General features: G+C 48.7%; 1 protein-coding gene across 1 annotated transcript in view; it reads left to right on the forward strand.

Annotated features, from left to right (window-relative positions):
* kctd6a (potassium channel tetramerization domain containing 6a) overlaps positions 1-14,299 on the forward strand; it is a 41,996-nt gene that overhangs the window by 16,170 nt on the left and 11,527 nt on the right. The window contains exon 4 of the mRNA XM_085353391.1: positions 11,920-12,172. Coding sequence (XP_085209517.1) covers positions 11,920-12,172 — 253 coding nt within the window. The remainder of the gene's footprint in view (positions 1-11,919; positions 12,173-14,299) is intronic.

Raw genomic sequence — 14,299 nt, forward strand, 5'->3', positions numbered from 1 at the left:
CGTTCATTGGCTCGCCATCCTTTTTCATACCCAAAACGCCTGTGGATTTATTTCCAATATTTGTCGCATCTGCGGCAGATTTACTGCTGACTCTGATCAGGAAAGTGAGACGTCGAAAGAGAGGTAAGCGAGCCGGCGTACTCGTGCGTTTGAGGAAACGCGGACTGAGAACGGCCCTTCCTGGGATCTTCCTTTCTAATGTACGCTCACTCTGGAATAAGATAGACGAACTGGCCCTGATGAGAAGCATGAACAAAGACTTTGCCTCCTCCTGTGTCTTATGTTTTACGGAGTCGTGGCTCAGTGAGGACATCCCGGACTGCGCGCTCAAGCTGGAGGGCTTTCATCTGCTGCGCGCGGACCGGCAGGCCGCTCTCTCCGGTAAAACCAAAGGTGGAGGTGTCTGCTTCTACATCAATAGTGGCTGGTGCACAGATGTAACAGTGATTGCTCAGCACTGCTCTCCCTCTCTGGAATATCTTTTTATTCACTGCAAACCGTTTTATTCTCCGCGGGAGTTTGCTTCATTCATCCTGGCCGCTGTTTACATCCCGCCAGACGCAGATGCGCAGGCAGCTCAGTGCGCACTCGCGGAGCAGATTCTCCACACGGAGCGGACATTCCTGGACTCTCTCATCATTGCTCTTGGGGACTTTAACAAAGCCAATCTGAGCCATGAGCTTCCAAAATATAAGCAGTATATTAAATGCCCGACCAGAGAGGAGAGGACATTAGACCACTGCTACAGCACGATCAGCGGGGCCTATCGCGCGGTGCCCCGCGCTTCACTCGGACTTTCTGACCACGTCATGATCCACCTAATCCCCGCGTACAGACAGAGGCTGAAGCTCTCCAAACCTGTCGTGAGGACTAAAAAACTGTGGAGCAACGAGGCTGTGGAGGAGCTTCGCACGTGTTTGGAGACCACAGACTGGGACACAATGAAGGCTGCTTCTAACAGCTTGGACGAGTTTACGGACACTGTCACCTCCTATATCCACTTCTGTGAGGACAGCATTGTGCCATCACGCACCAGGGTGAGTTATAACAATGACAAACCCTGGTTTACTCCTAAACTCAAAAAGCTGTGGCTGGAAAAGAGTAAGGCGTTCAGAAGCGGAGACAGGGACTGCTACAGAGAGGCCAAGTACAGGTTCACTAAAGAAGTGGACATTGCTAAACATCAGCACTCTGAGAAGATGCAGCAGCAGATCTCAGAGAATGACTCGGCCTCTGTGTGGAAAGGTTTTAGGAATATTACAAACTACAAGCCTAAAACCCCCCACTCCACTGATGACTTGCTCTTAGCCAACACCCTTAACAACTTCTACTGCCGTTTTGACGAGCCATCAGGCAGCCTTCACACCTCCAACGACCCCAACAATAGAGGCACTTTGGACACTCATTCCCCCACCTCCCCCCCCTCCATAGAGCCATCACCACCTTCAAACTGTTCACCTGCAACACCCGCCCCCTCACCCCACACAAAAGAGGATTTCACACCACCTCCTCCGACCACAACTCTTCATATTCATGAAGCAGATGTGAGGAAGCAGTTTAGGAGTCTGAATGCTCGGAAAGCTCCCGGCCCAGACGGTGTGTCTCCTGCCACCCTCAGACACTGTGCAAACGAGCTGGCCCCAGTGTTTTCTGGCATCTTCAACTCCTCACTGCAGGCATGTCATGTGCCTGCCTGCTTCAAGTCCTCTACCATAATCCCTGTCCCCAAGAAACCTAGGATCACTGGACTAAATGACTACAGACCCGTGGCTCTGACATCTGTGGTCATGAAGTCATTTGAGCGCCTAGTTCTCTCCCATCTCAAGACCCTCACGGCCCCCCTCCTGGACCCCCTGCAGTTTGCATATAGAGCCAACAGGTCTGTAGACGACGCCATCAACATGGCCCTACACTTCATCCTGCAGCATCTGGACTCCCCAGGAACCTACGCCAGGATCCTGTTTGTGGACTTCAGCTCTGCCTTCAACACCATCCTTCCAGACCATCTCCGAGACAAGCTTTCCCAGATGAATGTGCCTGATCCCATCTGCCGGTGGATCACTGACTTCCTGACGGACAGGAAGCAGCACGTGAGGCTGGGAAAGAATGTCTCGGACTCCCGGACCATCAGCACCGGCTCCCCTCAGGGCTGTGTTCTTTCTCCTCTGCTCTTCTCCCTGTACACCAACTGCTGCACCTCCACCCACCAGTCTGTCAAGCTAATCAAGTTCGCAGATGACACCACCGTCATTGGGCTCATCTCGGACGGGGACGAGTCTGCCTACAGGAGAGAGGTTGAACGTCTGGTGTCTTGGTGCAGCCACAACAACCTGGTGCTGAATGCCCAGAAGACAGTGGAGATTATTGTGGACTTCAGGAAGCACACAGCCCCACTCCCCCCCATCATCCTGACTGACACCCCCATCACCTCTGTGGACTCATTCCGCTTCCTGGGTACCACCATCACCCAGGACCTGAAGTGGGAGCCCACCATCACCTCCGTCATCAAGAAAGCCCAGCAGAGGATGTACTTCCTGAGGCAGCTGAAGAAATTCAACCTGCCAACACGGACGATGATGCAATTCTACACTGCAATCATCGAGTCCATCCTCACCTCCTCCATCACCGTGTGGTACGCTGGAGCCACTATCAGGGACAAACAGAGACTGCAGCGTGTTGTGCGCTCTGCTGAGAAGGTGATTGGCTGCAGACTCCCATCTCTGCGGGACCTGTACACCTCCAGGACACTGCGGCGTGCAGCCCGGATCTCAGCTGACCCTTCTCACCCTGGACACAGTCTGTTTGACCTGCTCCCCTCAGGCAGGAGGCTCCGGTCCATTCGCACCAGAACCTCTCGCCATAAGAACAGTTTCTTCCCCTCTGCTGTTGGACACATGAACAATAACCACATGATTGTCCCCGCCACTAACATATGACCCTACGCTGTGTAACTGCATCATTTCATGTTTGGCACTGATCACCACCTGCACTCATGTATATATCTTTCTACGTAGCACTCATAATTCTTATTCTCATGTATATATCTCATGTATATCTCATGCACATATCTTTCTTTCTACATAGCACTTTAATTCTTATTGTCTGCACTGAAGCACCGCAGCAATTTCCTAATGTTGTAAACCTCAACATCTGGCAATAAACCCATTCTGATTCTGATTCTGATTCTGAAAAGGTTCACCTGGCCTGCACTAAATAAACAAGGCCAATAAGAAATGACAAGAATAATACAAAAATGTCAGCCAAATAAGCTACATACATTAAGTTATTCTTGTTCCTGTGTACACGATTTATAAATGAATAAACAGTATATTTAGCCAATCAGGATTTAACTGAAACATTCCAACTGCTATATACATATTGTGGCGAGCTCAGACAAGGAGGAGACGGAGGTATCGTTTGGTCTTGCTTCCCGTGAGCTAGCCAGGGAGCACAGCCATTTATTAACATCTGCAGAAAAACACTGCCGCTAGCTAACTGCTCAGCACGGCAACAGCACATCAACAACAACAACAACACACAGGGCGCCCTCTGACCCCGGAAGGACACACCGTCGCAGCGAGAGGGCGTCACCTGTCACTATGGCAACATAAACAAAACATAACTGTACAAACAGAACCCTGAACAGCCCTGACCCGCTACATAGCCCCCACCTAAGGGGTCAGTCGTCCCCGACGACCCCATTACCCCACACAAAGTTCTGCAAATGTCCAGGTGCCTTCTTTTGGCGCACCGGCCGGTCACGACCGGCGGGGGAAAAGTCCCTCGGGTCAGAACATGGGGTGCCACCATCATCCCCTGCCCCGGCATCTGCCAGAGCGAGCAGTCGGTACGGTGAGAGCCTGTCCCGGTGCAACACCACCATGCGCCCCGGGCCCGGCATGCGGATACGGTACACCACGTCTGTTAGCCGCTCCACGACCTCCGCCGGCCCTTGCCAGTGACTGCAGAGTTTGGGGGACACTCCTCTCTTGCGAACCGGGCAGTACACCCAAACCTTGTCGCCAGGCGTGAAAACCCCCCCTCGGCACTTGGTGTCGTAGGCTCTTTTCTGTCGTACTCCGGCGCTGGCCTGGGCCTGGCGGGTGTAGTCATGAACCACCTGCAGCCGCTCCCTCAGCCTCCTGTAGTAGTCCATCTCTGGCCCACCATCAATCTCCGGCTCGGGGGGGGACCGAACACCAGATCCACAGGCGTCCGGAGCTCCCGTCCAAACATCAGAGCAGCAGGTGTGCACTGGCTGGACTCCTGCACCGCAATCCGATACGACCAAAGGACCAGGGGCAGGTGTCGGTCCCAATCCCGCTGGTGGCGGCTGGTGAGAATGGCGAGCTGGGTGGCCAGCGTGCGGTTGAAGCGCTCAACCAAGCCATCGCTTTGTGGGTGGAGCGGTGTGGTTCTCGTCTTCTCCACCCCCAGTCGCCGGCAGATCTCCCCGAAGACCTTCGATTCGAAGTTACGCCCCTGGTCACTGTGGAGCTCAGCCAGGACCCCAAAATGGGGGAACATCTCCTCCACCAGCTTCTCGGCCGTTGTCGTTGCGCTCTGGTCTGGCACCGCGTAGGCCTCTGGCCACTTCGTGAAATAGTCCATAGCCACCAACACATACCGGTTCCCTGACTCTGTGACGGGGAAAGGCCCTAGGACGTCCACTCCCACTCTTTCCATTGGGGCCCCCACCAGGTACTGCTGAAGGGGGGCAGTTCCACATCCCGTCGACAGCCAGGCCATTAAAACAGTCCCCTGAGGCGGCGGAGAGTTTTGGCGTTCCCATAGTGCCCTGCCCCCACCGAGCCATGGACCAGCTCAAGCACCTGCGACCGCAGCGACCGAGGCACCAACGGCTGCAGGAGATCTCTGCCCTGACCGGGGGCCCGCCATCTCCGGTACAGGAGGCCGTCGTGGGTCTCCAGATTGTTGTGCTGGGAGTAGTAGGCCTTCACCTCGGGCTCCTGTCCCGACACCACCGTCCAGGCGGGGCATTGCGCCGCCTCCAGCCAGGCCCCCACCTGAACCAACGTCGCGTCGGCCTCCTGTTCCCGCTTCAGCTGCTGCGTTGTCAATGGGAGCCACCCCCCTCCGCTGGCTGTGGCCTGAGCAGTAGCCACCCCCAGCACCTCCTGGGCCCGCTCCTCCTGTCGCAGGCAGTAGCGGCAGTAGCGGCAGCCGGTGTGGGCGCAGACGGATGGGCTGAGCAGAGCCGGTGTCGATGGTGTGCTGGACCAGACTCGTCTGCCTACAGTCTTTGTCACTGGCGGCAAAGATGCCCACATTCTCGTCCAGGAGGCACCTCAACCGCTGGCGCTGGTCGACGTTGAGGCCTATGCTGCTGCGCTGCCAAAGGTCATCAACAGCCTCGATGGTCTCAGTTGAAGGAGGTTTGTCGGGCTGAGAGGCTGAGGCGAGTGGAGATGACCCGGAGCCACCGGCATCCGAAATCTGCTGAGCGGCAGCTGCCCGACGCCTCTCTCGTCTGGTCCCCGCTCCCTGCTTTTGGCCACGCTGGAGGGCAAAAGTCTCTGCGCCAAGAGTGATAGCCAGCTTCACGGTGTCGACGCAGGCCCCCCAGCGGCTCAGCAGATCCAGGCCAATGATGCACTGGTCTTGAATGTCGGCGAGCCAGAAGTTGTGCACCAGCTCTAGATCCTTCACTCGGATCCACAACGGTTTCTTCCCCCGCATAACAGTTTTCTCCCCCATCACGGTCATCAGCTGGGTGTCTGTGGGCAACCAACCCTTCACCAGTGGCCCGGATGTTTCAGGGAGCACGCCAGGTCGTATCAGGGAAATGGTAGACCCCGTGTCCACCAGGGCCTGGCATGGCTGGTCCTCAACACAGCAGCTCGGGCACCTCAAGGGACTCTACCTAACTCGGCCCACCACTGTGCATCGTCCTTGGAGGGGGGCAGGAAGCTGGAGCGGTGGTCCCCTCGCTACACCGCTCCCTCCTCGTTTCCCTGAGGCTGCGTAGTTCTGGTCTTTGGGGCTGGTGCTGGGCAGTCACGCGCCACGTGGCCAGGCTCATCGCACCGGTAGCAGCGGTCGGTCGGTCGACAAGGACGCCTCCGGGGCACCGAGGGTTGCAGCTGGGACATCTCGGCGACCTCCCCCTCCCCGTCACAGTCTGTGGCTCTGATTTGGGGGTAGTTTGGGGGGGGCACCTGCTGGTTAGGTCGCGAGGTGAGCACCGGCTCGGCCCTTTCAGCCTCAAGGAGCGCCTCACGGAGGGTCTGAGGCATGGCCATGCGGACGTGTTGACGTAGTCGCTCTGGGAAAAGTCCTTGCAGAAAAGCATGCAGGCTAAGCTCCTCACAGGCTGCTGCTGGAAACTCCGGGTAGCCACGACGAGCATACAGCAACACGTCTGCTGCAAAGGTGCCCAGGCTCTCCCCCGGTCGACGGCTCCGGTTGGTCAGCTGCTCTCTGCTCTGATCAGTGGAGCGCCGCTGCCCGAATCCCCTCTCGAGTGCCGCGGTGAGGGCCTGGAGCTCATGCTGCTCTGCCGGGGCTAGGTCAAGGAGTATCTGCAGTGCATCTCCCTCTAATGCTAGCGCTAGGTGTGTAGCAGTCTCCTCTTCACTCCAGCCACTATGTCTGGCGGCCAGCCGCACTTGTGAGAGGTAGGGCTCTAGCGGGGTTAGCCCATTGTATTTCGATACCTTAACTGGCGTGGTAGGCATAACTGCTCGCGGTTGGCGGCTCGGCGTGTGGGTACTGTACAAACAGAACCTCGAACAGCCCTGACCCGCTACAATATTATATAGCTTCACAACATTTGTTATTCAACAAATATCGGTCAAATCAAAATCAAAATGTTTGGACCGGCAGCCGCCAATTAGCGTCAGCTGGTAGCAATACAAACAGTCAATTAAAAGTTCAAACTCACCAATTCCGTTCCGTTCAGTGCACAACAACACTACGGCTCTGGCTCACAGTAATCAGCATCTAAGTCGCATAAGTTAGTTGGTGTTAAAAAAATGCATTAAAAACGGGAAAAGCAAGTGTTTGCCAATACAAACCTGCAACAGCTCTGTCACCTGGCTTGCCTCCACACATCTGACGGGAGGAAGCCGGGACAGGCTTACTATGACCTACATGCCATCCGATTGGCTGAGCAAAGTCATGGATTGCGCTTTTTGGGGCCCTCAAAGCGCTTTACAATTCCACTATTCATTCACTCTCACATTCATACACTGGTGGAGGCAGCTACAGTTGTAGCCACAGCTACCCTGGGGCAGACTGACAGAAGCGAGGCTGCCATATCGCGCCATCGGCCCCTCTGGCCATCACCAGTAGGCAATTAGGAAATTACTAAAATCTAGTAAAACAGATTTTACTCTGGCTTAAACTTATTATTACAATAGTATGATAAGACATCTTAACTAATTACTATTTATATTTGGGCTACACTCAACTTAGTACCTGTTTGTTTTTTTTGTTTTTTTTTGTTTGTTTGGGGTTTTTTGCTATGTTTTGTGTAGATGGCTGAAACAAAGAGGCTCATTATCCGCTGCCGAAAGTCTCCCCTGCTGGCCAACCACAAGAATACCTGTGAAAACTCTTTGGTTAACATAAGCTCTCTTTGCTATGTAACAGTTAACGTTAATACACAGTCTAGCCCAACCAACAAAAGCCTTTGACTAAAGGACTTTAAAGAAACCTTTGTATTAAACATAGTATGTCTGTTTAATACATCCAGAACCTAATGGCAGTAATCATCAATTTTTTTTTCAACAGCTGCAAATACAGTAAACCAGGGGTAGGCAACCATTCTGATAGCGAGTGCCATTTAAAATTTCCTCAGAGGTCAGTGTGCCACATGACTGCATTAGCAATAAATTTAATAACGCTCTATATTAACAGTTACACACTATATAGAACCACTTTATAGAATAATATTTGTTCGCAGATGTTGGCAGCTATCAGCGAATAGTTATCAGCTATTTTGAAACAAAAAAAGACACTTTTTATCCATAACAAGAACTCCATAACAGCAAATGAACTGTACAACGGAAAATACAAATGCTATTTATGGTCTCCTCACAACAATGATAAGAAAAATAAACGAAGCCGATATGGCATGTTTGTTAATACAGAGACACACATGCTAATATGATCTCTGGTCTCCCACTCAGAGACACAGGTCTCGGCGTGTCCAGCATTCAGACGGCTACCTGAGGACACTCATGTGAGAGAAAATCTGCTCACACAGATATGTAGAGCCAAATACTGTCAATAAGGCCTCTGCAATGTTCTGAAGACAGTTAAACTTGTCAGGTAGTGATGTCCAGCCGGTGAAAATGCAGCTCCATGAACACGCACAGCTGTGGATTCCAGCTGCTTCGATGTTGCATTAACTGGCATTAACTCAGCCAGTTAATGCGAGACAAATCTAGCAGCTCATTAAAGATTTCTGGTTTGATCAGAAAATAAAACATTGGTCCATACACCTGAAAGTCCCAAAAATGCATTGTGTCTCAAGTCTACAGATGTATCCGTGTATTTCCGTGGTGCTGATGCTGTGCTGAGCGGAAAGCTGCTGAAGCTTTTGAAGTGTCGGAATGTGGAAAGCTAACAACGTCCGTCTTACCAGTAGGCTAAGTTATTTTTAGTCTGGTAGTTGGGGTGGTTAGTTAAGATACCGTCATTAAGAAGAGGACAGTTACCAGCTGTCAGCTACTTAGAAAATGATATTGGTGTTATTTGTCTGTCAGAAACAGTTCATAACTTCCCTTCAACTCATTCATGTCACCTAAAAGGTAAACCTGTTTCTCCATCACCTGTTCAGCTGTGATGATTCAGTAAGGACATCTCCTGGTTTCATCTTCATGTTTCCCTCTCACCAGATATACAAACCGATATCATGACCAGCAGCTTTTACAGCTGTGGCTCCAGCAAACCTCAGCTGATACTAGAAATTAATATTAAATAAATTCTAACAACAGCTGATCAAGCTTAAACATGCTGCTGTTGTTTAGCGCGACATCCGCCGGTTTCTTCTTTCTGGCGCAAAGTGGGCGATAAACAAACGAGAGAAAAGCCGATCAGCTGATCATTGATCAGTTTCGTGATTGAAGTAACAACAGGAGAGGGAAGGGAGAGAATGAGAGAAGAAGAGGCAGCTGTGCAGCAAAGACAAAGAATAACTCAACCTTTGTGTCCTTTTTCATTCTAGCTGAAGCCCAGGACAAACTGCGTCCCCTCTCAGCTCAACACAAAACGCGTAATAATTTCTCTGAATGCGGGAGGATTACGTCTTTTTACGGGACGGTTGGTAACTCTACTAACTAACCTTATGAATTAAAGTTCAACATCAGTAACATCAAAGCACCCACCCAGCTGTATAGAAACTCCGTCATGCTAGCTAGTACGCAGTACGAGTTATTGTAACTGACTGTAAAAAGTCAGCACAACGAAAATAAACTCCACCTAAACTTGGTTTATATCTGACCCAGATAGACTGCAGGTCATAACTTCTTACCTGAAGTTCAGTTCACCTGACGCTCGGACCAGCGGCCGCCTCGGGTCTCTCCTCGTCCTGCCTCCGATCTCCCTCATCCACATGCTGGCCTCCACCACTTGTTAATGTTACTGAATCTGTGGAAGCTCCGCAATGCCACCACCAAACAGCTGAGTTATTTTTACACACCGGCCAGCATTTGGCCAATCCAACACCTTTCATTGTTTATACCGTTACAAAAATAATAATAAAAAAAAAAATCATCGGGCCACCGAGCAAATGCCCGGTATGCCCGATGATCAGTCCAGCTATGGCCGTGCCATCAGTTAACCCTTCGCGTACCAACTGTGGCACACGTGCCTAGGGTTGCCGACCCCTGCAGTTAACTAATGGAAAAAAGAATCAACATTTTATTCAGTCTGACCCTGAACTATGTTATTCTGTTCTTCTCAAAACCTCCTGGGATTCTGTGAAGCATGGCTGAATGAAAAATGAGTCCAAAAATCTCATGATGAAAGAGAGGCTGGGCTCAGGGGACTCGAGTTGCTGAGGCCTTCGCAAACCTCCAGAACAAAAACAAAAACAAAAATGAAACACATTGAAATAAAAAGAATAATTTGCTAGTAGCTGGTTTGGGCATCTGACAAGAATGTGGTGGTTGCTGGGGGACCAAGGGAAATTCTGCAGCCTGTTAATTCTTTCATAAGAATTTATGAGTTTTCCTTTCATAACACAACATTTTAGGAGGACATTATTTAAATAAATCACACAGACCTGATATAGGTATGTGGCATTAGACTGTGCTCGATTTAATACCAAAAAAGCATCGTAGTTTGTGACTGATATGTATGTGTTGCCACTAGGAGTGTTCTTTCATGTGTGATGATGGAGGGAGAGTTTATCAGAATAAGTGTGTAATTGGCACAGGTGGATGGCTCAAAGCTGTCAGCACAATGCAAAACATTGTCTCTCTCTTAAAGCTTTGCGTCCTTAACCTGAATGTTTGTCTGTCTAGTCCTCAGTAATGCTAAAATTTCAGTGAAACAGAGCAGAAATTAATGTGGTGTGTCTGAGGGATACAAGAATACAGATTCATCCAGAATTTACACACCTTTATCCACACACAGTCTCTAGCTATTTCTTTTTTTAACAGATGAGTTAGCCCTTACGATAGAACCATTGATTTTTCCTTTAGCTTCCTCTCACTGATCTAAATTGCCTTGCTCTTTGAAGAAAGAAACAAATTGATAAACTCTGCATTTACACTGTAATTTTTTTTATCAGTATTTTACTCGTTTCCTCATTGGCTCTGTTTGTTTATGACCTGCTAATTTGTGCTGCTCTTGGCAGAATGCCAGTCATTACTGAAATAAAGTGGCTGCGTCTTGGTATAGCCATCCATCCATCTGTTTTTTTCCCCCCACTTATCTAATTCAGGGTTGTGGGGAATGGAGCCTGTCTTGCCATGGCACAAGAAATGGGGTACACCCGGGACAGGTTGCCAGTGTGTTCTAGGACATACACAGAGAAACAGACAACCATTTATACTCCCATTCACACAAACTAGAATACAACCAAATTAGAATCAACTCCAATAATTGGGTGAGTCCCACTCGGGGATGTCCTTCTATATAAACAAGCAAATTGTTGGCAGATCACCTGGAAAACTTTCCATTCCCATTGGTTCATTTGCAACCTTAGACTAATTTGTCCCGCTTAGTACATCTCCCTCTGTGCTTTTTTGGCTGACTTGGGAATGCCTCGCTGAAGAGCTAGACAAGTTAGCTTGGGAGAGGAAGATCTAGGCATCTCTGCTTAGATAGCATCCTCCAGGACCTGGACCAGTGGTAGACGATGGATGCACTGGATGGACAGATTATTAAAATAACATATAAATCTACTAAATGGTGCTTTTTCACATATTAGACTCCACTGTAGTATATAAATAAATCAAAGTCAGTGGGGAAAACCTTTTGTTGGACAATGATTAGGAATATGCTCTCTTTAATGGACTGATTCTTATATAGCGCTTTTCTGCTCTCCTGGAGTACTCAAAGCACTGTATACAACATGTTTCATTCACCCCATTCATACAAGCGCTTCTAAACTCAAGTTCAGTCTAACCAACATTCACATTCCGATGAACGCATCGGAGAGCAACTAGGCCAAGGATACTTGGCATGGGGAAGCCAAGGATTGAACCACCTACCTTCCAATCAGTAGCTGATATGCTTTACCACCTGAGCCACAGCCACCCCAATCTATATAACATCTCTTTAATGTCATATAGAGTGAACATTAGGAAAAAAAATGTATGAAACATGATTATTTAGCTTACTTGCACATCATTTAGCAGCTCTCCTGCCCCAACTTTAACTGACAGCTCAGAATTGTTGGCTCAGCAGTCTTGACTAATCCTGTCTCTGGTTCTGCTATTTCAGCTACATCCTCAACTTCCTGCGGACGTCAGAGCTCACATTGCCATGTGACTTCAAGGAGACGGAGCTGCTAAGAAAGGAGGCTGACTTCTATCAGATTGAGCCCCTTATCCAGTGCCTGGGAGACCCCAAGCCGCATCTGCCCTACCCCACAGACAGCTACGAAGAGGTGGTTGAGTTGTCCAGCACCAGAAAGCTCTCCAAGTACTCCAATCCTGTTGCAGTCATCATCACCCAGCTCACCATCACCACCAAGGTCAGTGGGAAAAGGCCTGGTCAGGCTGTATTGATCTATCACAGCAGATTTTACAGTATATCTATTTATTTATTTTTCCTTTAGACTGCTTCTGAGTCTGCTTCTAGAAAAAAACAAACAATTTTAAATAAAATTGATTCGTTTTTTTATGCTTAATGCCTGATTCATAAATTTTAAGTTCTGCTACTGCTTTTGCATTTTCCATTGAGTGTCTATACATGCTGACTGGAAATATTACTTTTTAAAAAATAATATTAATTATTACAGTTTTACCATAACTAATTTGGGACTCCTATAATAGGTTATTTCTTTTAACTAGTTTAACCACTACAAAATAAGTGATGTGACGTGCTTTTTGGAAAAAGTACACTGTGTGAAGTTAACATTTACAGTATTGCAATTGTTCCCCTTATATATTATTAATTCCGGAATCTTAAATTGTTGAATATCTTTCTACGTTCACTGAAGTTTAAAACAGACTCTGAAGAGTGTGATGACTCTGCAGTATTTGTTTTTTTCTCTCTTCACTGTCCTCACACCTGGAAGTGGTGAAGAAACAATAAAAACAGTAGCTTTGGGTGCGTTGTTTTCTCTTCATTTTGGCCTCCCGTCCACACCGAGATGGCGTTTTCACTCTCGAAAACGCATACATTTGAAAACGTGCAAAACTGCTCTTGCGTCGCAGTGTGGACAGCGAAAATGCAAACTTTCTAAAATGATGACGCATGTTAGTCATATGATGCAGTCATGTGACCAATTAAAGTAAGACAGCAGTTGTTTTGTTTGCTCTCAATTTTAACAGCCTTATTAAAGATTAATATCAGTCTGTACATGCTCCAGATAGCTTTTCTTCAAATTCTTTAACTATCTTTTGCAACTTTGTACTTTTGTGTTACTGGCAGCAAAAACTCCACCTCATAGTTAGTCCATTTAAAAAACTCGGTGCTTTTCCTCAACATTTTGCCACGACGTTTCAAAGAGCCGGAAAGTAAATAAGCAGCAGACAGAAATGAGGCAGGTCAAATCTTCTTGCGTTTCACGCACGCGCAGTACTGGAACGTAAGTGTTTTCGGCCATTTCAATGTGGACGCGCAGCCTAAACAGGGAAACCCAGGCCTCCCTTTTCCCAGCCACCTCCTCCAGCTTATCTGGGGAAACACCAAGGTGTTCCCAGGCCAGCCAAGAGATATAATCTTTCCAGCCTGTCCTGGGTCTACCCGGGGCCTCCTCTCGGTGGGACATGCCCTCTCCCCTCACAGGAGTCTGAGATACTTAAACTCTTTCACTTATAATAATAACAATAATGGATTGCATTTATATAGCGCTTTTTGGGACCCTCAAAGCGCTTTACAATTCCACTATTCATTCACTCTCACATTCACACTGGTGGAGGCAAGCTACAGTTGTAGCCACAGCTACCCTGGGGCAGACTGACAGAAGCGAGGCTGCCATATCGCGCCATCAGCCCCTCTGGCCATCACCAGTAGTCGACCACTTGGGGTAGTAATTCGTTCCTGGCCTGGCATGGGTACTCCAACCTTTTCCAGCTGAGGATCATGGCTTCAGACTTCAGTGCTGATTCTCATTCCTGCTGCTTCACACTCAGCTGCAAACTGTTCCAGTGCAAGCTGGAGGCCACATCTGATGAAGAAGCCTGACCCATAATCATAAGTGAATTGATGGCGTATTTTCATGACCCAACTGGGCAGGTAGACAGCGTGGACACCCAAGGTTGTGAATGCAATAACTTGAGAGTGAGATGACATAGGATTTTGAAATTCATACCATAGACACAACTACTAAAAACCTTGGATGAGTTTGAATCTCAGTGACCTTGACCTCAAGTTCTAAACAATCTAAACACTCTAAACAACTTGTCCGGAACTGTTTTTATCATCTAAGAAACATTTCTAAACTCAGGCTACTGGTGTCAAAGGCAGAACTTGAGATGATTATTCATGCATTTATCTCTTCTCGTTTGGATTATTGTAACGGTCTTTTTACGTGTCTCAACAAATCAGCTCTGGATCGCCTTCAGTCTGTACAGAATGCAGCGGCAAGACTTTTAACTGGTACAAACAAGAAGTCACACATTACTCCAGTTTTGGCTTCTCTTCATTGGTTGCC

The sequence above is a fragment of the Diplotaxodon limnothrissa genome, linkage group LG5, assembly GCF_057381915.1.
Source record: "Diplotaxodon limnothrissa isolate DT_005_m linkage group LG5, D_limnothrissa_male_GT1.1, whole genome shotgun sequence".
Classification (NCBI taxonomy): domain Eukaryota; kingdom Metazoa; phylum Chordata; class Actinopteri; order Cichliformes; family Cichlidae; genus Diplotaxodon; species Diplotaxodon limnothrissa.